We start from the raw sequence: 24,617 nt of genomic DNA on the forward strand, positions 1-24,617 counted from the left end.
TTTGACGGAAGGTACGGCGCGAGAGTCTTGAAATAAAAAGTGTTTCTCGCCTTCCTCCTCTCGGTCATATTTTCATAATAATGATCTTGCAGCAGCCAGCGTCATCTCACAAGACCCTCCGGTACCGTGAATGTCATTTAAGTGACGTCTTGGTGAAGATTGATGATCACTCATTTTTAGGTCTATTTTTTTTAAAGCCTGGCTGGAAATCGACTGACACACCCCCCGCGGTCGACTGGTAGCTCGCGATCGACGTAATAGGCACCCCTGGTCTACAGGGATTCAAGACTGCCGTATATTTAGGACTATACCGATCGATCGGCCACCGATCAATATCCGTTGATTTTCTAGAAAAAATATTGGATCACCTTTGGTAAATAATGCATTTTATTGCCCATCCCCTTTGGCTTAATTTGTTTGTATCTTAAAGTATCGTTATCACTGGAGGATGAGGCTACAACACACCAACAAAGCGAAAAGAAGTACTTTAAAATATTGTGTTATTTTTAAAAAGTTGATAGCACGCACCAGAAATAAATTGAAACATTTCAAGTTAATGTGACCTGTATTGGTATCGGCTAATGTACTGGAATTGCCAATACATTAGAAACTATTATAGGGTATGTAGGTCACAATAAGTTAAGTAGAATTCTGAAAAATATTGGCCGGGTTTTAGATCCCTCACTTATAGGAATGCAATGAGGAAGGTAATAAACTGTTCTCATCAGAATAATTTTTAATAGCCAAGTTTGTAACACAAGAAATTCTTTGCTCAATGTAAAAATGCAGAGAGCGCGGTACCGTGGCAGCCATTTTGTATAAAAACATGAGGGGAACATTAAAGAACACAAAGGACATAAAGACATTGAGAAAGATCACAGAACTTATGAAACCAGCGGCCACTTCAGAGACGCTATTTGTACAAAGTTACAAAAGTACGACGAAAGAACAAGGGAGTAATACATACTGCACACATCCAACAAAACAAAACCACCATTTTAACACCAACACACACAACACGCTGGGGATCAGCACGGTCAGAGACAGGAAGAGGTCTAACAAAGCGACCAAGAGAGCCGACTCCCATCCCAGGCTGCCCATTAGCTCTTGGCCAATGTCCGGTCTGTGCGGAACAGTGACAATCCGTGTCCCATTTACATGCTCATCCAGCAAACGCTAGCTCTGCAGTCTCTTCACACAGACTCTGGTGTCGCAGAGAGCCGGCAGCTTGTCTCCGGTGCCGGAAAGCTCCTCAAGAGGCAGATCCAAAAGTCCGCAAAAGAGCAGTGCAGAAGCTACAAGAAGTCCCAGCCCTTGTTTCACAGTTGTGAAGAGGTCCGATCCAAAAGACAAAAAATTAATAAAAAAATTAAATGGAAACAAGAAGGGAAGATCAAGAACGCAAAAGGTGGAAACAGAGCATTGAGCTCCTGCAACCAGCAGCGCCATCTTGTTATGTAAGCTGATGCTTTAGTCAGCTGCAGACGACATGTCAGAAATCAGAGATCCAGGACAAATCACTCATCTCAGATGCAGAGGACATGTCAGAATCAGACATCTCAGCATCCGGCGTGACAGACTTCCTATCTTGGCCACACTTGACCGGCTGCTGCACTTCTTTTAGAGGCAGGTTAGGGTACAGAGCCTCTTTGACACCTGAAGGACCCTCCTTCAGCATTTTGTCTGGAGGCAGGTTAGGGCACAGTGCCTTTTTGACACCTGAAGGACCCTGCTGAGGAACCACAGGAGGACCCTCCAACACTTTTTCTGGAGGCAGGTGAGGGTACAGAGCCTTTTTGACACCTGAAGGACCCTGCTGAGGAACCACGGGAGGACCCTCCAACACTTTTTCTGGAGGCAGGTGAGGGTACAGAGCCTTTTTGACACCTGAAGGACCCTGCTGAGGAACCACGGGAGGACCCTCCAACACTTTTTCTGGAGGCAGGTGAGGGTACAGAGCCTCTTTGACAGCTGAAGGACCCTGCGGAGGAACCACGGGAGGACCCTCTAACACTTTTTCTGGAGGCAGGTGAGGGTACAGAGCCTCTTTGACAGCTGAAGGACCCTGCGGAGGAACCACGGGAGGACCCTCCAACACTTTTTCTGGAGGCAGGTGAGGGTACAGAGCCTCTTTGACAGCTGAAGGACCCTGCTGAGGAACCACGGGAGGACCCTCCAACACTTTTTCTGGAGGCAGGTGAGGGTACAGAGCCTCTTTGACAGCTGAAGGACCCTGCGGAGGAACCACGGGAGGACCCTCCAACACTTTGTCTGGAGGCAGGTGAGGGCACAGAGCCTCCTTTTTGGATTTCAGTTGAGTCGGCCCTTCATCAGAGTCATTGTCCGCCTTTACCTCCTCTCTCCGTAAAGTCGAAGACGCATCGTGTTCTTTGATGTAAAGCCTGAGAGTGTCGTCCTCTATGCACCTCATGGCCCAGACCAGCTCTTTAGTCGAGGATAAGGCCACCAGGTCTCCTTCCTCATCTTCATACTGCAAGTATAAAGCGGCCCTCTTCAGACTGGAGAACACTTCGCAAACGTTCCAGCAGAGACTCTCGAAATCCTCGTTGTCCACCAAGAATTTGCGGATCTCTCTCACCGAGGCCTCGTCTTTGCTTAGCAAGTAAGCTTTCACCTTCACATGCATCTTGCTTCTTTTTCTGGAAACTTCTAAGCTGTCACCTCAAATATAGTCTTGTCCCACTCGTGACTGACGCAGCCTTGAAAGCACTTTTGACCAACTTTTGTCTCATTTTGCGCGGTTTAATCCCGCCCAGTTTCCTCCCCCAAAAACTTTTCCTTTGATGCGCACATCTAAGAGCCCCTTTAAAGTAGAAACGCACTTTTGGGAGAATTTTTGTCTATCATTTTATATAAGACAAGCTTTTCTTTTTTTTATGCAGTCTAAACCTTAAAAATAAACACTAGCAAAAGTCAGCTCACGGCAAAGCAAGTTGGATTCGCTCTATTCCACCTATAAGGTGCTCCAGAAACCTCCATAAGGGTTTCATAAACATAAAACCTTGAGACAACAAAAAACATGTTTTACAATGCAGGCCAAAGTGGACCAAATCAGATTTTTTTAGAGCTGTTTAGAATGCATGTCAAACATGATCTTGATCAGACTCCACCATAGAGTTGTACAGTATACTGGTACTAATAAAGTATACAATAGAATAAAAAGTACTTTATTGATCCCTGGGGGAAATTCAGCACCACAGTTCGCTCACAATAGACAATAATATAATATATATACATATATAATATAAATATATTCTACATTTAAGTGCAGTCAAGAAGGAACAAATGCATTACACAGTCTGATGGCTGTCGGTATGAAGGACCTCCTGTGTGGTTCCGTGTTGCATTTAGGGAGTCTGAGCCTTCCACTGAACGTGCTCATTCTCTCCACAAGGTCCGAGTGTAGTGGGTGGGAGGTGTTGTCCATAATGCCTAGGAGTTTTGCTAGACTTCTTCTCTCTGACACCACCGCCAGAGAGTCTAGCTCCACGTCCTACCAGCTTGTCCAGTCTGTTTGCATCCCTCGCTCTCCGCCCGCTGCCCCAGCAGGCCACGGCGTACAAGAAGGCGCCCGCTACCACCAACTCGTAGAACATCTTCAACATCTTTGTACAGACATTGAAGGATCCTAGCCTTGTAAATGGCTTCAGCATGTTTTGACTCATTCAGCTTGTTGTCCATGTGTACACCGAGGTATTTATAATCCTCAACCATGTCCACATCGACCCCCCTGATGGAAACAGGGGTCGCCGGAGTACTCCTCCTCCGTCCCAGGTCCACAACCTTGGTCTTCGTCACATTAAGCTGGAAGTGGTTCTTTCCACACCATGTGACAAAGTCCTCCACCAGTGCCCATCCTCAATACACCACACTATCGCAGAGTCATCAGAAAACTTCTGAAGGTGGCAGGACTCTGACTGATAGTGGAAATCGGTGGTGTAGAGGAAGGGGGAGGGGACTGTGCCCTGCGGGGTACCGGTGTTGCTGACCAGCCTGTCAGACACACAGTCCTGCAGTCGCACGTACTGTGGTCTGTCAGTCAGGTAATCAACAACCCAGTAAGTTAAGTTAAGTTAAAGTACCAATGATTGTCACACACATGTGGTGAAATGTGTCCTCTGCATTTGACCCATCCCCTTGATCACCCCCTGTGAAATGAGGGGAGCAGTGGGCAGCGGCCGTGCCGCGCCCAGGAATCATTAAGGTGATTTAACCCCTAATTCCAACCCTTGATGCCGAGTGCCAAGCAGGGAGGTAATGGATCCCATTTTTATAGTCTTTGGTATGACTCGGCCGGGGTTTGAAGGACACCAAGGGGGCCTCCGCCTGCATCGTCTCCAACTTCACACCCAGTAGCCCAGGCCGTATGGTATCGAAAGCACTGGACAAGTCAAAAAACATGACCCTCTCACTGCTCACAGACTTGTCTAGGTGGTTGTGGGCTCGGTTCAGTAGGTAGATGACTGCATCCTCCACTCCCAGTCGGGGCTGGTAGGCGAATTGGAGTGGGTCCAGGTGGGGCTTGACTGTAGAACGGAGTTGTTCCAGGACCAACCTCCTCATGGTCTTCATGATATGGGAGGTTAGAGCCATGGGCCTGTAGTCCGTCGACGTGCTGGGTCGCGTGCACTTGAGGATGGGGACCATGCATGAGGTTTTCCACAGTGTGGGGACTTTCTGCAGCCTAAGGCTCATGTTGAAGATGTGCTGGAGCACACTAAACAGCTGTGGGGCGCAGGCTTTGAGCACCTTGGGGCTCACACTGTCAGGACCCGCGGCTTCGTCTGTGTGTAACTTATTTAGCTGTGCATTCACCTGTTATGCAGACAGACACACTGGGGGATGGTGGGGGGGTGGGGTCATCATTCTGAGGGTGAGGTGTGCAGTGGGGGGAGGTAGTCTTTGGAGTTGGGGGGCTGTGAGGAGGGGACGTGGATTGGTTCGCTGAAGTTGTCAGGGGACCGGCTGGCATATCTTTGTCTCCGTCGACCCCCCGACGGTTTGAGGCCGGTGATGGTCTGCATACCTCTCCAAACCGCCTTCATGTTTTTGTCCTTCAGCTTCCCTTCCAGCTTCCTCCTGTAGTTCTCCTTGGCCTCCTTTAGTTTGGTCTTCAGCAGCCCCTAAACTCTTTTAACCTCCTCCCTGTTACCAGAATTGAATGCCCTCTTCTTATTGAGTATGGCTTTGATGTCTTTGGTCACCCACGGCTTGTTGTTTGGGTTGCAGGTGACTGTCTTTGATGGGACATTTGAGTCCACACAGAAGTTGATATAGTCTGTGATGCTCTCTGTGAGCCCGTCAATGTCCTCTCAATGAGGCTCCATGAGCACCTGCCAGTTAGTTACCTCAACACAGCCCTGTAGTGGCTCTTGGACCCCTTCTGACCACTTTCTCACAGTTTTTTGGGTCACAGGCAGTCTTTTGACCAGAGGCACATAACCGGGGTTGAGGTAAACAAGGTTGTGGTCTGACCGGCCCAGCACTGGTAGTGCTATGGACCTATACGCATCCTTGATGTTAGCATACAGAAGGTCCAGGATCTTATTTCCTCTGGTGTTGCAGCTGACATACTGAGTGTAGTTGGGTAGTGATTTGTCCATAGTAACATGGTTAAAATCTCCAGAGATGAGGATGAGAGCTTTCGGGTGCTGGGTTTGTAGTCTGGCTATGGAGCTGGGGATGATGTCACTGGCAGCTGCAGCGTTAGCAGAGGGGGGATGTATACTGCCCATCATGATACCATGCGGGATCTCCCTGGGCAAATACTATGGTCTGAGTCCTACAGCTAACATCTCTATATTCGGGTCACAGTGGCGCTCTTTTATTGTAATATGACCAGGGTGACAATATTTCTAATTAATAAACAAAGTAAGCTCCGCTCCTTTCCGCTTGCCGTTGGTTTGGTACCGGTCAGCGTGCACCGTTTGAAACCCGTCTATAGAGATGTTACTATCCGGAACATGGTCGTGCAGTAAAACACATTATATTCTTTCTGACTACCGGCAAGTACCGGCAACTCATCCATTTTATTTGCCAGAGAGCGCATGTTACCCATGACTTCACCCCTCTTCTGTCTCGAGCATCTCCCTTTCCCTCGACAGCCACGAGAACCTCAATAAGTCCTTTTTAGCTCCTCTGGGACCTGGTTAGTTAGCGCCAGGTCCGTTAGCTGGATGCTAATAACCGGTGTCGCTAAAAACTGTTCCCTGGTGTAGATAAAGGAGCCTCTGCACTGTTGTTGTCCGTCTGAGCTCATCAGTAGCGTCCCCACCAACAGTAGGACCAACAAAACACTTTTAAACTGCACGTTTAGAAGGGTACGACTACATAAAAAGTAAATGTAGACTAAATGTATTAGTATCAAAGTAGGTTGTGAGGGCCCCCCTTTCCAGTATAGCTAGAATGATGAAAAAAAGATATATCTAGCAATAGATTTAAAAAAAAAGTCTGCGGGCTATAGAGCGTTTTCCGTTCGGAATCCAGTACTCTGGAATGCCCTCCCGGTAACAGTTCGAGATGCTACCTCAGTAGAAGCATTTAAGTCTCACCTTAAAACTCATTTGTATACTCTAGCCTTTAAATAGACCTCCTTTTTAGACCAGTTGATCTGCCGCTTCTTTTCTTTCTCCTATGTCCCCCCCTCCCTTGTGGAGGGGGTCCGGTCCGATGACCATGGATGAAGTACTGGCTGTCCAGAGTCGAGACCCAGGATGGACCGCTCGTCGGGACCCAGGATGGACCGCTCGCCTGTATCGGTTGGGGACATCTCTACGCTGCTGACCCGCCTCCGCTTGAGATGGTCTCCTGTGGACGGGACTCTCGCTGCTGTCTTGGATCCGCTTGAACTGAACTCTCGCGGCTGTGTTGGAGCCACTATGGATTGAACTTTCACAGTATCATGTTAGACCCACATCTGAGGTCCTTTCCAAGGTTTCTCATAGTCAGCATTGTCACTGGCGTCCCACTGGATGTGAATTCTCCCTGCCCACTGGGTGTGAGTTTTCTTTGCCCTTTTGTGGGTTCTTCCGAGGATGTTGTAGTCGTAATGATTTGTGCAGTCCTTTGAGACATTTGTGATTTGGGGCTATATAAATAAACATTGATTGATTGATTGATTGATTGATTGAATAGATGGGAGTAGAGAGATGCAACCTCACTTCACAATGCAAAACACAGAAAGTAAAAAAAATATTTTACTTCTGCAGTTGCTAGGTAGATTTGACCGTACACAAACATAGTAAAAAGTTCTAGGAGTTGGCAATTTTTAAAAAGGACAGAAAAGTAATCAATGAAGGTAACACATCTAAATTGAAAATAATTCACATCTTGTTCATTTGTCAACCTATTTTCATTCAGTTTACATTATTGTATAAATGTACAAAACTTGTACAATAAATAGTAAATGTATGTACTTAAGGCTCTGGATGCTGTGGGGCTGTCTTGGTTGACAAGACTTTGCAGCATCGCGTGGACATCGGGGGCGGTACCTCTGGATTGGCAGACCGGGGTGGTGGTTCCTCTCTTTAAGAAGGGGGACCGGAGGGTGTGTTCCAACTATCGTGGGATCACACTCCTCAGCCTTCCCGGTAAGGTTTATTCAGGTGTACTGGAGAGGAGACTACGCCGGATAGTCCAACCTCGGATTCAGGAGGAACAGTGTGGTTTTCGTCCTGGTCGTGGAACTGTGGACCAGCTCTATACTCTCGGCAGGGTTCTTGAGGGTGCATGGGAGTTTGCCCAACCAGTCTACATGTGCTTTGTGGATTTGGAGAAGGCATTGGACCGTGTCCCTCGGGAAGTCCTGTGGGGAGTGCTCAGAGAGTATGGGGTATCGGACTGTCTTATTGTGGCGGTCCGCTCCCTGTACGATCAGTGCCAGAGCTTGGTCCGCATTGCCGGCAGTAAGTCGAACACATTTCCAGTGAGGGTTGGACTCCGCCAAGGCTGCCCTTTGTCACCGATTCTGTTCATAACTTTTATGGACAGAATTTCTAGGCACAGTCAAGGCGTTGAGGGGTTCCGGTTTGGTGACCGCAGGATTAGGTCTCTGCTTTCTGCAGATGATGTGGTCCTGATGGCTTCATCTGACCGGGATCTTCAGCTCTCGCTGGATCGGTTCGCAGCCGAGTGTGAAGCGACCGGAATGAGAATCAGCACCTCCAAGTCCGAGTCCATGGTTCTCGCCCGGAAAAGGGTTGAGTGCCATCTCCGGGTTGGGGAGGAGACCCTGCCCCAAGTGGAGGAGTTCAAGAACCTAGGAGTCTTGTTCACGAGTGAGGGAAGAGTGGATCGTGAGATCGACAGGCGGATCGGTGCGGCGTCTTCAGTAATGCGGACGTTGTACCGATCCGTTGTGGTGAAGAAGGAGCTGAGCCAGAAGGCAAAGCTCTCAATTTACCGGTCGATCTACGTTCCCATCCTCACCTATGGTCATGAGCTTTGGGTCATGACCGAAAGGATAAGATCACGGGTACAAGCGGCCCAAATGAGTTTCCTCTCCCTTAGAGATAGGGTGAGAAGCTCTGTCATCCGGGAGGAACTCAAAGTAAAGCCGCTGCTCCTCCACATGGAGAGGAGCCAGATGAGGTGGTTCGGGCATCTGGTCAGGATGCCACCCAAACGCCTCCCTAGGGAGGTGTTTAGGGCACGTCCAACCGGTAGGAGGCCACGGGGAAGACCCAGGACACGTTGGGAAGACTATGTCTCCCGGCTGGCCTGGGAACGCCTCGGGATCCCCCGGGAAGAGCTGGACGAAGTGGCTGGGGAGAGGGAAGTCTGGGTTTCCCTGCTTAGGCTGTTGCCCCCGCGACCCGACCTCGGATAAGCGGAAGATGATGGATGGATGGATGTATGTACATAAGTAGAAAATAAAAGATACACAAAATGTATACATAAATACACACACACACACACACACACACACACACACATACGTAAAGTCTGGTTAATGAAGAGTGTGTGAAGTACAATATGGAGGTATTTGGACTTCAAAACTAACATTAAATATAATAATTCTACTGGTTAATAAAGTGTTTGAAGTACAATATGGAGATACTTGGGAACAAATGAAGGTAATATAACGTATGATTGGATATATATATAATGTCATATATTTGGGAGAATTTTAAGGTTTTCAAGGCTTTTAAAGAGGAGACACAGACATCCGCGTGGATCCACGACTACGACAATCACTTACAGTACAATGTCTGCCCTCACAGACTGATGGGATGTTTGTACCTTCTCGTGAACTAGAAGAATTATTCATAATCCTTACCAAGGGTTGAATAAAAATTGACGCAACCAAGCATCTTTTCGTGTCTTTCTGGCCATCTCCGGGTCACAGTTGGATGTCAAAGTGTACCGACTTGTGGGTTTATGTGCACAGCCTTCTACTATCCAGGTGAGAGGCATGATTAATCATCCAGAATTAACTTTCACCAACTCAGAGGCCATGCAGCAGCTCAGTAGGTCTATATAGCAGCATAAGCTAGTCATCACTGTGTCGATAAAAATAGTTTGTCTGTGTTAGCGTGTATGATAACAATATTGCTAATGCCTGATTAATCACATCCAGAAATGTAAATAGAGTATTGTTGGCACTTTTTGGGTGTTTTTAGAGGCATTTTTGGGCAGTTGCCATTAGCTGTATTATTAGCAGACTTTTGGCATTTTACAATGCATTAAAAAAATACATTGTGTTTTTGTCTTAGAGAAGGACTGTGAATGTTGATTGTGAGCCTGACTCAGCAATTTGTTGTCCCATCCGCGCTGCACTCTGGGTCAGCACCGGTGCCAACTCGCTAATCTTGTTTCCATAACACAGGAGCCACCTGATGGGAAAATAAGATTAAACGCTAATTGACGCTCAGACATGGCCAGCAGTTCTGTCTCACCTTCTGCACGACATACCTCTTTGGCTAAAAGTAGCCATCCAGGCAAGACTACCGCAACTCACTTCTTGTGGGGATCCCCAGCAAGAAGATCCAGAAGCTGCAGTACTTACAAAATACTGCTGCTAGGATCCTGATGAGACCACATCAAATCCCTTCACTGGCTTCCTGTTCCACTCAGGATTGAATACAAAGTCTCCCTACTAACTCACCAGTGCCTCCATGGAAATGCCCCCTTCTACCTCAAAGAACTGCTCACCCCCAAATCCTCCACATGACACCTCCGCTCCGGAGAGACTAACCTCCTCCAACCTCCGAACTATGGGAGACCGGGCGTTCTGCTCTGCCGCTCCCAGTCCTGACCACCTGAGGTCACCACAGACTGTGGATGCTTTTAAAAAAGGCTTTAAAACCCTTTTTAAAAAAGTCTGTGTTTTAGATATATGTGTGCTACTTCTAGCTATTAGGCTGTTCTAGTTTTTATTTTTTTTACTATTTATTTTACTTGTTAGGGGCAGCTATTTGTGGTTTTAACGTGGTTGCTTTGTTTTTTTTAATGCACTGTCGCACTTTGAGGTTGTTTGCTCAATGTAAAGTGCTTTTAATAACAAAATGTATTATTATTATCTTGCCCCCGCATTTATTGGTGAAAAGATGTGTAGCTCATATGCTAAACACAGCTTTAAAATGCTAAGATCTCTGGAATATTTAGTGACATTTTTAGCCAAAGGGTATTCATTTTTTAAACTTTCGACAATCGGCTCCTTCTAAAAAAAAAAGTATCTTCAAAGCAAAACCACACAAAGAGTTTTCTCATATGGAGTCAAATTCCAACCATACACTACTTGGTAATAGAATTGGCAAAAGCGGAGGATGCATGTGCATGTACAAGCCAGTCTGCCCCACAACAAAACTCTAGCATATATGGAGATATCTGCTGACGTCACAATCGGGGGAAAACGATACGAATGGGCCAAATTCCAAATGGCTCTTTTGGAGCAAGTATGAAGGAAGGCAGGCAAGATTGTTTTATAAACATCACCTCCATGTTTTTCTTTCACATTTTCGCTATTTGTGCAAATTCCAAATACACAAAAACAGTGATGTGAAAATGTGAAGTCAAGCCATAAACGAGTGGTTTTCAATTTGCTCGTCCTGCGATGACATCATTAATTATTTTCCATATATGGCAGTTTGTCCAAACTTTTCCCGCTGAGAGCCAAACACTGAAAAATGTAAGTCTGTAGGGGTTATTTTGATGGTTTTCATTTTCAAAACCAATACAATATTTATTGTAACCACTGAGGCGCCCCTCAAGTTTTGGTGACCTTTAAAAGTCCCAGTGACCCAAAAGGGTCCCAGTCATCAAAATGTTCAAAATAAGTGCTACATTCATTTTCTACGTTTGTTCATTTTTCCAAAGACAATACTGTTTTTTTTACTGGCAAAAACACAAAAAAAATGCAAGATTTTTCCTGAAACATTTTTCAAAATGGAATATTCCGTGCTAAGTAACTGGATGAAATAATTCATACATCCAGACTGGCTCGTACAGGCACATGCATCCTTTGCTGTTGCCATTTTAATACAAAGTAGCATCCAGTTTCAACTTATTTCAGTCAGGAGACTCCATATTTGTATCACATCAGATACATGCATTACACGTATAATCCACAAGTGGGCAGTAATTGACTCATTAGAGGGCTGTCCAGTGAAGATTGCCACAAAGAAGAAACATCTGATTTTTGAAGAGAAACTTTGCCAAATTGGATAGGGATAGTGTCATTTATTTTACTGACACATCAGTGGGAACAGTTGATGCAATGTGAGATTGCTTCATGTTTCATCATATTTGAAAACAGCGGGTATAAAAAATTAGCATTTTATTACATTTCATGCATTATAAATACCACATGCAGTCTTTCAAATAACCAAATACATCACACAATATGATATAATTAGAGACCGAATGTCCCTTTGGAACAGAGGACCCTATTGTATTTCTAAAGTTTTATTACTATTATACTGAGCTGTAATTTGACCTCCTTAACATGCTTCAAAACTCACCAAATTTACCACACATTAGGACTGGCAAAAATTGCGATCTAATCAAAAAACCAAAACCCAAAATTGCACTCTAGCACCCCCTAGGAAAAACCACGGACAAAACTGCTTGTAACTTCCGTTACGAATGCCGTAGAGACATGAAACAAAAACCTCTATGTAGGTCTGACTTAGACCTAGATTTCATACACTGACCTCCTACAGCAAAAATAAACAGGAAGTTGGCAAAAACCCCTTAAAAACAAAAGTTTCCTAAAAAAAAAGTCATTTTTGCCTCTTTGAGCTGTAATTTGACCCCCTTAAAATACTTAAAAAACTCACCAAACTGGACACACACATCAGGACTGGTGAAAATTGCGATCTAATAAAAAAAATAAAAAAAAACTTTAAATTGCGCTCTAGCGCCCCCTAGCAATAAAACACAGACAAAACTGTTCCTAGGAAGAAAACACAGACAAAACTGCTTGTAACTTCCGGCAGGAATGTCGTAGAGATATGAAACAAAAACCTCTATGTAGGTCTGACTTAGACCTAGATTTCATACACTGACCTCCTACAGCAAAAATCAACAGGAAGTTGGCAAAAACCCCTTCAAAACAAAAGTTTCCTAAAAAAAAAAGTCATTTTTGCCTCTTTGAGCTGTAATTTGACCCCCTTAAAATACTTTAAAAAACTCACCAAACTGGACACACACATCAGGACTGGCGAAAATTGCGATCTAATAAAAAAACCAAACCCCAAAACTCTAAATTGCGCTCTAGCGCCCCCTAGGAATAAAACACAGACAAAACTGCTTGTAACTTCCGGCAGGAATGTCGTAGAGACATGAAATAAAAACCTCTATGTAGGTCTGACTTAGACCTAGATTTCATACACTGACCTCCTACAGCAAAAATCAACAGGAAGTTGGCAAAAACCCCTTCAAAACAAAAGTTTCCTAAAAAAATGTCATTTTTGCCTCTTTGAGCTGTAATTTGACCCCCTTAAAATACTTTAAAAACTCACCAAACTGGACACACACATCAGGACTGGCGAAAATTGCGATCTAATAAAAAAAGAAAAAAAACAAAACTCTAAATTGCGCTCTAGCGCCCCTTAGGAATAAAACACAGACAAAACTGTTCCTAGGAAGAAAACACAGACAAAACTGCTTGTAACTTCCGGCAGGAATGTCGTAGAGACATGAAAAAAAAACTTCTATGTAGGTCTCACTTAAACCAACATTCATTTATTTACATACTTCAGCAAAAATCATCAGGAAGTTGGCAATTGCCCCTTCAAAACAAAAAGTTTTGTAAATACCCGTCACCTTTTTTCAAACTATCTCCTCTGAGTGCGTTTGTTGTGTCGGCTTCAAACTCGCACAGGAAAGAGATTGAACCCTTCTGAATAAAAGTTGCGCAAAGAGTTTTTTCTAACTGCTCCGGTTTTGATTTTACGAGCCTTCAAAGAATCGCCGCGCTGATGCTGCTGCTCTGCTGCCGTCTCAAGAGGGCCGCTTAAAAGCAGGAAACACCAGCGTGACCACACAATGCAGAGAAGGGAGGTACTGTGCGGGTAAAGATATGTTGACTGGGTGAAAGAAAGAGGCAGGATACAGGGAAGGTAGGTAACGTGCAGGTAAAGATATGTTGAATGGGTAAAGGCAGGAAACACCAGCAAAAGTCGGTCCCGTCCATCGCTGCTTGTAGCTTTAATTACAGGTGAATTATATACACATGTCTGTATTGTACTGTGGTGATCACTCAGTGTGTGTTGCCATAACAAATTATGCCTTACTCAGCTGCATTCAGGCGGTAGGCGGGGTACACCCTGGACAAGACACCCTATCGAAGGAGCCAAGGCACATTTTTTTAATTAAAAAATCTAGAGGCACACCACCAGCAGAAAATGTTAAAAAATTAAACTCCACCACGTCGTCGTGCCTTATTTTCAGTTTGTTGGGAGTTTTACTTTGTGCAGTGCTTTAGTTCTTGTCTTGCGCTGTTATTTTGGTTGCCCTTCCGGTTTTGTTGGTGTTTTCCTGTAGCAGTTTCATGTCTTCCTTTGAGCGCTATTTCTTGATTGATTGAAACTCTGCGATGAGGTGGCGACTTGTCCAGGGTGTACCTCGCCTTCAGCCCGATTATAGCTGAGATAGCACCAGCGCCCCCCCCGCGACCCCAAAGGGAATAAGCGGTAGTAAATGGATAGATGGATGGATGGATTGATTGAAACTTGTATTAGTAGTATGCACAGTACAGTACATATTCCGCACAATTGACCACTAAATGGTAACACCCCAATAAGTTTTTCAACTTGTTTAAGTCGGGGTCCACGTTAATCAGTTCATGGTCACGCATCTGCTTTGTGTTAGCAGTTGTTGCTATCTTTCTTTGTGTGGACATTGATTGTTATGTCACACTTGGATGTACTTTGTGGACGTCGTAAGTTTTTGCTGTTGTCCAGCATTCTGTATCTGTTGACTTTGTAGCCAATTCAGTTTTACTTTAGTTTGGTCTAGTCACTAGGTCAGGGGTCACCAACGCGGTGCCCGTAAGAACCAGATGAGTCGCCCGCTGGCCTGTTCTAAAAATAGCTCAAATAGCAGCACTTACCAGTGAGCTGCCTCTATTTTTTAAATTGTATTTATTTACTAGCAAGCTGGTCTCGCTTTGCTGGACATTTTTAATTCTAAAGAGAGACAAAACTCAAATAGAATTTGAAAATCCAAGAAAATATTTTAAAGACTTGGGTCTTCACTTGTTTAAATAAATTCATTTATTTTTTACTTTGCTTTTTATAACTTTCAGAAAGACAATTTTAGAGAAAAAATACAACCTTAAAATTGATTTCAGGACTTTGAAACACATATACCTTTTTACCTTTTAAATTCCTTCCTCTTCTTTCCTGACAATTTAACTCAATGTTCAATAATTTTTTTTTAATTATTTTAAAGAATAATAAATACATTTTAATTTAAGTCTTCATTTTAGCTTGTTTTTTCGACAAAGAATATTTGTGAAATATTTCTTCAAACTTATGATTAAAATTCAAAAACAATATTCTGGCAAATGTAGAAAATCTTTAGAATCAAATTTAAATCTTTTTTCAAAGTCTTTTGAATTTCTTTAAAAATTTTTGTTCTGGAAAATCTATAAGAAATAATGATTTGTCTGTTAGAAATATAGCTTGGTCCAACTTGTTATATATTCTAACAAAGTGCAGATTGGATTTATTCTTTAAAACATGTCATCAAAATTCTAAAATTAATCTTAATCGGGAAAAATTACTAATGATGTTCCATAAATAATTTTTTTTTTTCTCTAAAAGATTCCAACTAGCTAGTTTTTCTATTCATGTTTTTCCGTTGAATTTTGAAGTTTAAAGAGTCAAAATTGAAGATAAACTATGTTTCAAAATTTAAATTTAATTTTTTTCTGGTTTTTTCCTCTTTTAAACCGTTCAATTAAGTGTTTTTTTCAACATTTACAAAAAACCTTCAGTAGAAGGAAAAAAAATGCATGATGGAATGACAGACAGAAATACCCTTTTTTTTATATGTATCTGTTTCTACATATATTTATTGTGAGAAATCATTAAGATGATCAGTGTTTCCACAGAGATAAATATCATTAATTATAACAGAGAGCAAATTGGCTATTTCTGGCAATTTTTTAAAGTGTGTATCAAACTGGTAGCTCTTTGCATTATTTAGTACCTTTCAAAAAGGTTGGTGACCCCTGTGATGGATCATCACGTCATGCTTTCCGGCCCAAAAAAAAAAGGCGTCAGCATCAGAGGTTGCGGTTGCCATGGTGACGGCTGTAGAACACGTGCTCGCGCTTCACTATGACGGCATTCCTAGGTCATCAAAATGTGGCAAAACCCCATTTGATTTGATTTGAAATAAATTCGGTCCAACGTGAAAGGTGACGACAAGTGAAAGATGAAGGTGGAATCTTTGACGGCGTCCATTAGCATTGCAGAGGTCATTTTCAGCAGTAAAAGGCTCACGTCGCTGTTAACTAAAAGCCTCAAATGGTATAGAATGTAAGATGATATCAGGAGTGAAAAGAAGTATTTACCTCTCCGGGGAGCCGGCTTGTCATCCTTGCTAGGAAGCCAGATCTTTTGGATCCTGTTCTGGGTCAGCTCTCTGGGCATTCCTTGAGGCCTTGAACGCAACACGGGCTGAGTAGAAAGTAGGGCAGAATGGTTTCAATGAAAGCTAGGTGGAGGTTGAAAAGGCCGCTGTTTGCCGCTGTGCCGTGGGGCTCATGTGCGGGGATGTGCGCGGCACCCACGCTATTTAACTCCGCCCGGCCGGGGGACGCCACGTGACCGCATGACGAAACACGGAAACGAGCGTACACCCGCCAGCCACAGCGACACCCGGTGGCCGCTGTAGGTGTTACAGGATCATTTGCCTTGCAGAATCGATGTGTCATGATGACGTAGTCCGGTGATTTTCAACATTGTTTTGAGCCCAGGCACATTTTTTGTGTTGAAAAAAACAAAACAAAAAAACGAAACTCAGTAGACAATAAAAAGTGGTTGTTGGATATGACTTTAAAGCAGGCCTGGGCAATTATTGGGGTCAGCACGGGGGAGGAGCGGTTAGTGCGTCTGCCTCACAATACGAAGGTCCTGACTGAGTAGTCCTGGGCTCGGGATCTTCCTATGTGGAGTTTGCATGTTCTCCCCGTGACTGCATGGTTCCCTCCGGGTACTCCGGCTTCCTCCCACCTCCAAAGACATGCACCTGGGGATAGGCCCCTCCCACTTCCAAAGACATGCACCTGGGGATAGGTCCCTCCCACTTCCAAAGACATGCACCTGGGGATAGGCCCCTCCCACCTCCAAAAACATGCACCTGGGGATAAGCCCCTCCCACTTCCAAAGACATGCACCTGGGGATAGGCCCCTCCCACCTTCAAAGGCATGCACCTGGGGATAGGCCCCTCCCACTTCCAAAGACATGCACCTGGGGATAGGCCCCTCCCACCTTCAAAGCCATGCACCTGGGGATAGGCCCCTCCCACCTCCATGCACCTGGGGATAGGCCCCTCCCACCTCCAAAGACATGCACCTGGGGATAGGCCCCTCCCACCTCCAAAGACATGCATATGGGGATAGGCCCCTCCCACCTCCAAAGACATGCACCTGGGGATAGGCCCCTCCCACCTCCAAAGACATGCACCTGGGGATAGGCCCCTCCCACCTCCAAAGACATGCACCTGGGGATAGGCCCCTCCCACCTCCAAAGACATGCACCTGGGGATAGGCCCCTCCCACCTCCAAAGACATGCACCTGGGGATAGGCCCCTCCCACCTCCAAAGACATGCACCTGGGGATAGGCCCCTCCCACTTTCAAAGACATGCACCTGGGGATAGGCCCCTCCCACCTCCAAAGACATGCACCTGGGGATAGGCCCCTCCCACCTCCAAAGACACGCACCTGGGGATAGGTTGATTGGCAACACTAAATTGGCCGTAGTGTGTGACTATTGTCTATCTGTGTTGGCCCTGCGATGAGGTGGCGACTTGTCCAGGGTGTAACAGCCTTCCCCCAATTTGTAGCTGAGATAGGCACCAGCGACCCCAAAGGGAATAAGCAGTAGAAAATGGATGTCTGGGGTCGGTATGTCTATTTTTTAGGAACCAAACCTCCCAATAATGTCAGATCGAATGATAAAAACATTATGACAGACAATAGCAATCAAGAATATTTCAGTTGTTTTTATCCCTCTTTGTGGGGACATTGTGGATTGTCATGTCATGTTCGGATGTACTTTGCCGACGCTGTCTCTGCTCCACAGTAAGTCTTTGCTCTCGTCCAGCATTCTTTGTAGCCAATTAGTTCAGTTTTAGTTTTGTTTTGCATAGCCTTCCCCAAGCTTCAATGCCTTTTCTTTGGGGCACTCACCTTTTCTTTAAGCATTATACACCTTTTTACCTTCACCCTGCCTCCCGCTGTTTCTGACATCCACAAAACAATTAGCTAGCGGCTGCCACCTACTGATATGGAAGAGTATTACACGGTTACTCTGCCCAGCTCTAGACAGCAGCGACAGTCAACAACAACACATCAATCAATCAATCTATGGATTGAACTTTCACAGTATCATGTTAGACCCGCTCGACATCCATTGCTTTCCTCCTCTCCAAGGTCGAAAAAGGGAGTCTATTTAAAGGCTAGAGTATACAAATGAGTTTTAAGGTGAGACTTAAATGCTTCTACTGAGGTGGCATCTCGAACTTTTACAGGGAGGGCATTCCAGAGTACTGTAGCCCGAAATGAAAATGCTCTATAGCCCACAGACTTTTTTGGGGCTTTGGGAATCACTAATAAGCCGGAGTCCTTTGAACGCAGATTTCTTGCCGGGACATATGGTACAATACAATCGGCAAGATAGGCTGGAGCTAGACCGTGTAGTATTTTATACGTAAGTAGTAAAACCTTAAAGTCACATCTTAAGTGCACAGGAAGCCAGTGCAGGTGAGCCAGTATAGGTATATATGTATGTATATAAAGGTATATACAGTATAGGTATATATGTATGTATATATGTATATAAAGGTATATTCAGTACAGGCGTAATGTGATCAAACTTTCTTGTTCTTGTCAAAAGTCTAGCAGCCGCATTTTGTACCAACTGTAATCTTTTAATGCTAGACATGGGGAGACCCGAAAATAATACGTTACAGTAATCGAGACGAGACGTAACAAACGCATGGATAATGATCTCAGCGTCTTTAGTGGACAGAATGGAGCGAATTTTAGCGATATTACGGAGATAAAAGAAGGCCGTTTTAGTAACGCTTTTAATGTGTGACTCAAAGGAGAGAGTTGGGTCAAAGAAAGCACCCAGATTCTTTACCGTGTAGCCCTGTTTAATTGTTTGGTTGTCAAATGTTAGAGTTGTATTATTAAATAGAGGTCGGTGTCTAGCAGGACCGATAATCAGCATTTCCGTTTTTTGGGCGTTGAGTTGCAAAAAGTTAGCGTACATCCATTGTTTTATTTCATTAAGACACGCCTCCAGCTGACTACAATCCGGCGTGTTGGTCAGCTTTAGGGGCATGTAGAGTTGGGTGTCTTCAGCATAACAGTGAAAGCTAACACCGTATTTGCGTATGATGTCACCTAGCGGCAGCATGTAGATGCTGAAGAGTGCAGGGCCAAGGACCGAACCCTAGGGAACTCCACACGTTACATTAACATAGTCCGAGGTCACATTGTTATGGGAGACGCACTGCATCCTATCAGTAAGATAAGAGTTAAACCAAGACAGGGCTAAGTCTGACATACCAATTCGTGTTTTGATACGTTCTTATAAAATATTATGATCGACGGTATCGAAAGCAGCGCTAAGATCATTTGCAGATCACATCATTTGCAGATCACATTATTTGCAGACTAGAATTACTGCTTTGCAAAAAATTTTTTAACCAAAATAGGTGGAATTAGATCATCTCTCACGGCACACTAGTGGTTGAAAAATATCATTTGATTTTGTGCTTGTGAATAATTCTCACTTTCTGGGCCCAAAATGATATTCACAAGCGAGTCTTGCTCATCTAAATTTAGACCTCATCTTGTGTGATGCAACTTGGTTTCCCTATTTTTGTCTGCTGCCTACGGAGTGAAACGTGCGGTGTATCACTCCTCCGGGTTATGTGCCGCCTGAGTCATCACTCAGGAGGTCTTACTCATACACACCACTTGTGTAAATGTCTCACATTCTTGCTCGTCCGTGCGGAACGGACGTTGGTGGAGAGCTAGTGGGCAGCCTAGGCTGCAGTCAGCTCTCCCGGTTGCTTGGTTTGATAGTTTGTGCGTGTTGAGATGTAATATTCATTATGGCAGCTCTGTCCTCTTTTCTCGTCTTTGTTCCCCTCTCCTTCTCATGTGTTTGTACGAGGGCTGTCAAAATTAACTCGTGAGATTAATCACAACACATGATGGCATTATTCATGAACACACTTAGATTAATCATGTACCTGGTTAGGGATCAGACCAATGCATAGGTCAGTCCTACAATGAGAGCGGAGACTGTTGACCGGTGGTCTCGCTGGCACACTTCTGTCCAAACCACATCCTGAGAGAACTTAAGACAAAACCGTTACCAAATTTTGGGCAAATAAATGACATGCATTCAAGTAAAACCCTTAAAAATGTTGCTGGATGACATTCAGACAATAACATTTAATTTGTGTTCAAATATTAGGGTCTTTTCATAAGCTAAATTTAATTATTCAAGCAAGTGATTAATCCAAATTTTAAAATGTGATTAATCAAGCCAAAAAGGAATCATTATACTAGTTTTTACCTTATTGTTTCTGGACTTTTAAAATCTGCACAGAAACCACATAATGTTCCCATTGTGGGATAAACAAAATATATCCTACACCAGGGGTGCCCACACTTTTTCTGCAGGGGAGCTACTTTTCAATTGACCAACTCGAGGGGATCTACCTCATTTATATATATCATTTATATTTCTTTATTTATGAAAGAGACATTTTTGTAAACAAGTTAAATGTGTTTAATGATAATACAAGCATGTGTAACACATATAGATGTCTTTCTTTCACGAAGACAAGAATATAAGTTGGTGTATTACCTGATTCTGATGACTTGCATTGATTGGAATCAGACAGTAATGACGATAACGCCCACATTTTCAAATGGAGGAGAAAAAAAGTTGTCCTTTCTGTACAATACCACATGAAAGTGGTTGGTTTTTGGCATCTAATTCATCCAGCTTCCATACACTTTACAAGAAAAACATTGGCGGCAAATTCCGTAGCTTGCTTGATTGACATTCACGGCACCCGAGGGTCTTGTGAGATGACGCTGGCTGCTGCCAGTTCATTATTATGAACAAATGACAGAGAGGAAGGCAAGGCCCCAGGGGTGGACGAGATCCGCCCGGAGTTCCTTAAGGCTCTGGATGCTGTGGGGCTGTCTTGGTTGACAAGACTTTGCAGCATCGCGTGGACATCGGGGGCGGTACCTCTGGATTGGCAGACCGGGGTGGTGGTTCCTCTCTTTAAGAAGGGGGACCGGAGGGTGTGTTCCAACTATCGTGGGATCACACTCCTCAGCCTTCCCTGTAAGGTTTATTCAGGTGTACTGGAGAGGAGGCTACGTCGGATAGTCGAACCTCGGATTCAGGAGGAACAGTGTGGTTTTCGTCCTGTTCGTGGAACTGTGGACCAGCTCTATACTCTCGGCAGGGTTCTTGGGGGTGCATGGGAGTTTGCCCAACCAGTCTACATGTGCTTTGTGGACTTGGACAAGGCATTCGACCGTGTCCCTCGGGAAGTCCTGTGGGGAGTGCTCAGAGAGTATGGGGTATCGGACTGTCTTATTGTGGCGGTCCGTTCCCTGTACGATCAGTGCCACAGCTTGGTCCGCATTGCCGGCAGTAAGTCGAACACATTTCCAGTGAGGGTTGGACTCCGCCAAGGCTGTCCTTTGTCACCGATTCTGTTCATAACTTTTATGGACAGAATTTCTAGGCGCAGTCAAGGCGTTGAGGGGTTCCGGTTTGGTGACCGCAGGATTAGGTCTCTGCTTTTTGCAGATGATGTGGTCCTGATGGCTTCATCTGACCGGGATCTTCAGCTCTCGCTGGATCGGTTCGCAGCCGAGTGTGAAGCGACCGGAATGAGAATCAGCACCTCCAAGTCCGAGTCCATGGTTCTTGCCCGGAAAAGGGTGGAGTGCCATCTCCGGGTTGGGGAGGAGACCCTGCCCCAAGTGGAGGAGTTCAAGTACCTAGGAGTCTTGTTCACAAGTGAGGGAAGAGTGGATCGTGAGATCGACAGGCTGATCGGTGCGGCGTCTTCAGTAATGCGGACGTTGTACCGATCCGTTGTGGGGAAGAAGGAGCTGAGCCGGAAGGCAAAGCTCTCAATTTACCGGTCGATCTACGTTCCCATCCTCACCTGTGGTCATGAGCTTTGGGTCATGACCGAAAGGATAAGATCACGGGTACAAGCGGCCGAAATGAGTTTCCTCCGCCGTGTGGCGGGGCTCTCCCTTAGAGATAGGGTGAGAAGCTCTGCCATCCAGGAGGAACTCAAAGTAAAGCCGCTGCTCCTCCACATCGAGAGGAGCCAGATGAGGTGGTTCGGGCATCTGGTCAGGATGCCACCCGAACGGCTCCCTAGGGAGGTGTTTAGGGCACGTCCAACCGGTAGGAGGTAACGGGGAAGACCCAGGACACGTTGGGAAGACTATGTCTCCCGGCTGGCCTGGGAACGCCTCGGGATCCCCCGGGAAGAGCTAGACGAAGTGGCCGGGGAGAGGGAAGTCTGGGTTTCCCTGCTTAGGCTGTTGCCCCCGCGACCCGACCTCGGATAAGCGGAAGATGATGGATGGATGGATGGATGGACAGAGAGGAAGGCGAGAAACACTTTTTATTTCACCAGACTTTCGCGCCGTCCCTTCTGTCAAAACTCTAAAGGCCGACTGCACATTTCCTATCTTCACAATAAAAGCCCTGCTTCATGCTGCCTGCGCTAACAAAATAAGAGTCTCGGAAAGCTGGCGTGCACATCACTTGTGCACGCCAGCTTTCTGAGGGATCGCTTGTGCAGGCCAGTTTTCCGAGACTCTGTATTTAGTTAGCGCAGGCAGCATGAAGCAGGGCTTTTATTGTGAAGATAGGAAATGTGCAGTCGGCCTTTAGAGTTTTGACAGAAGGTACGGCGCGAGAGTCTGTTGAAATAAAAAGTGTTTCTCGCCTTCCTCTCTGTCATATTTTCATAATAATGATCTTGCAGCAGCCAGCGTCATCTCACAAGACCCTCCGGTACCGTGAATGTCATTTAAGTGACGTCTTGGTGAAGATTGACGATCACAAATTTTTAGGTCTATTTTTTTTAAAAGCCTGGCTGGAGATCGACTGACACACCCCCCGCGGTCGACTGGTAGCTCGCGATCGACGTAATGGGCACCCCTGTCCTACACCATTCTTGAGCCGCCAAAGAATATGTTTGTCAGCTGTGGTCCGTATCGGCCAGTACTCAGTTGTAATACACTTTTCCACCAATTGTGGCAGTGATGACAATATCAAACAAACAGACGAAGTCTGGAGATATGAGTCATTGAGATGTTTCTTAAGCGCAAAAAATATGACTAAAATAGTGAAGCTGTATTTTCATTTACACTTTAATTTTATTGAAAATTTAACATTTTCGTTATTATTATTATTTAGTTTGAATTTATTTGACCTCAAATGTGTTTTTCGTCACTCTCTCCTATTTTGTCTAATCAGCCTGACCTAAGCCTACGGTTTAATCTTTGTGGTTAACACATGCTTTCATATCATTTGACAAGATTGTAAACTGTAAGTAGGTTGGATATATTTATAATAATATGATTAAAATCAACAGTAGGATTATTATTCAGCATTAATATTTGAGTCACTAGTGGAAAAGTTGGGCCCTGAGGTGAAAAAGGTTAAAAAGCCCTGTCCTACACAATACATGTAATATAAATACATATACAGTCAGGAGGCAACTTGGGGACTGTACAAAAGTTCCCTTTAAACAACAAGATGTATACAAATGTAACATTTAGGAAACATATGTTTGATAAAAAAAGAAGAAAGTTGGCTTCATCTACTGCAGTTTTGACTTCATATGTGACCTTCTTTCACATAATTGCATCAGCTGCATGTGACACAAACAAGTGTGAATTCTTAGTTGACTTTATTATTCACAACATCCCTCTAAGTGAGTCACTGCAGCTGGAGGTCAGCTGGGCTACAACTAACCTGAATTTAAGGATAAAAAATAAAAAAACCCCGTTAATGAACTATCCACTTGAAGACGTCAGAAAGTGAAGTGAAAAGGTAGAAACTCTGATTGTGAAACTAGACTTGTTTGTACTGATAGGAAAGCTCTTTCCAAACTTTTACAGGTTCAGTGTTTACAAAAAGCAGCACTGGTACTTTATGCATTTTCTAACCCGCCAATGAAAATGGACAGCAGTAATCAGGAGCAAATACATGACTCACTGTCACTAAATACTTGCCAGTGATGCTAAGAACCCCATCCTTAAGATAGGGTGTCTTTAAGTTAGAAGAGTTGGAGGTGACAAAGAACATGAGGCTAATATGTCAGATATAATTGGCTAATAAAACCATTCAAACACAAGCTATACTAAATGCAATCCATGCACTACGCCGGACTGTAGTCAGCTGGAGGCGTGTCTTTATGAAATTAAACAATGGATGTCCGCTAACTTTTTGCAAGTCAACGCTAGAAAAAGGAAATGCTGATTATCGGTCCTGCTGGACACCGACCTCTATTTAATAATACAACTTTAACATTTGACAACCAAACAATTAAACAAAAAGAATCTGGGTATTATCTTCCACCCAACTCTCTCCTTTGAGTCACACATCAAAAGCGTTACTAAAACGGCCTTCTTTCATCCCCGTAATATCGATAAAATCTGCTCCATTTTGTCCACTAAAGACGCTGGGATTATTATCCATGCGTTTGTTACGTCTCGCCTCGATTACTGTAACATATTATTTTCGGGTCTCCCCATGTCTAGTATTAAACGATTACAGTTGGTACAAAATGCGGCTGCTAGACTTTTGACAAGAACAAAAAAGTTTGATCATATTACG

The 24,617-nt window shown here is 44.5% G+C and overlaps 1 protein-coding gene across 2 annotated transcripts in view; it reads right to left on the reverse strand.

The window, feature by feature from the left end:
* Nucleotides 1-16,263, reverse strand: part of pfkfb3 (6-phosphofructo-2-kinase/fructose-2,6-biphosphatase 3) — a 53,095-nt gene extending 36,832 nt beyond the window's left edge. Inside the window, exon 1 of one of the 2 annotated variants that reach the window (XM_061914228.1) lies at nt 16,046-16,263. In XM_061914228.1, coding sequence (XP_061770212.1) covers nt 16,046-16,124 — 79 coding nt within the window. In that variant the 5' untranslated portion in view covers nt 16,125-16,263. The remainder of the gene's footprint in view (nt 1-16,045) is intronic. The other variant, XM_061914227.1, reaches the window with a different exon arrangement.
* Nucleotides 16,264-24,617: the final 8,354 nt, after the last annotated feature.

This window comes from Nerophis ophidion, linkage group LG10 (assembly GCF_033978795.1).
Source record: "Nerophis ophidion isolate RoL-2023_Sa linkage group LG10, RoL_Noph_v1.0, whole genome shotgun sequence".
NCBI lineage: Eukaryota > Metazoa > Chordata > Actinopteri > Syngnathiformes > Syngnathidae > Nerophis > Nerophis ophidion.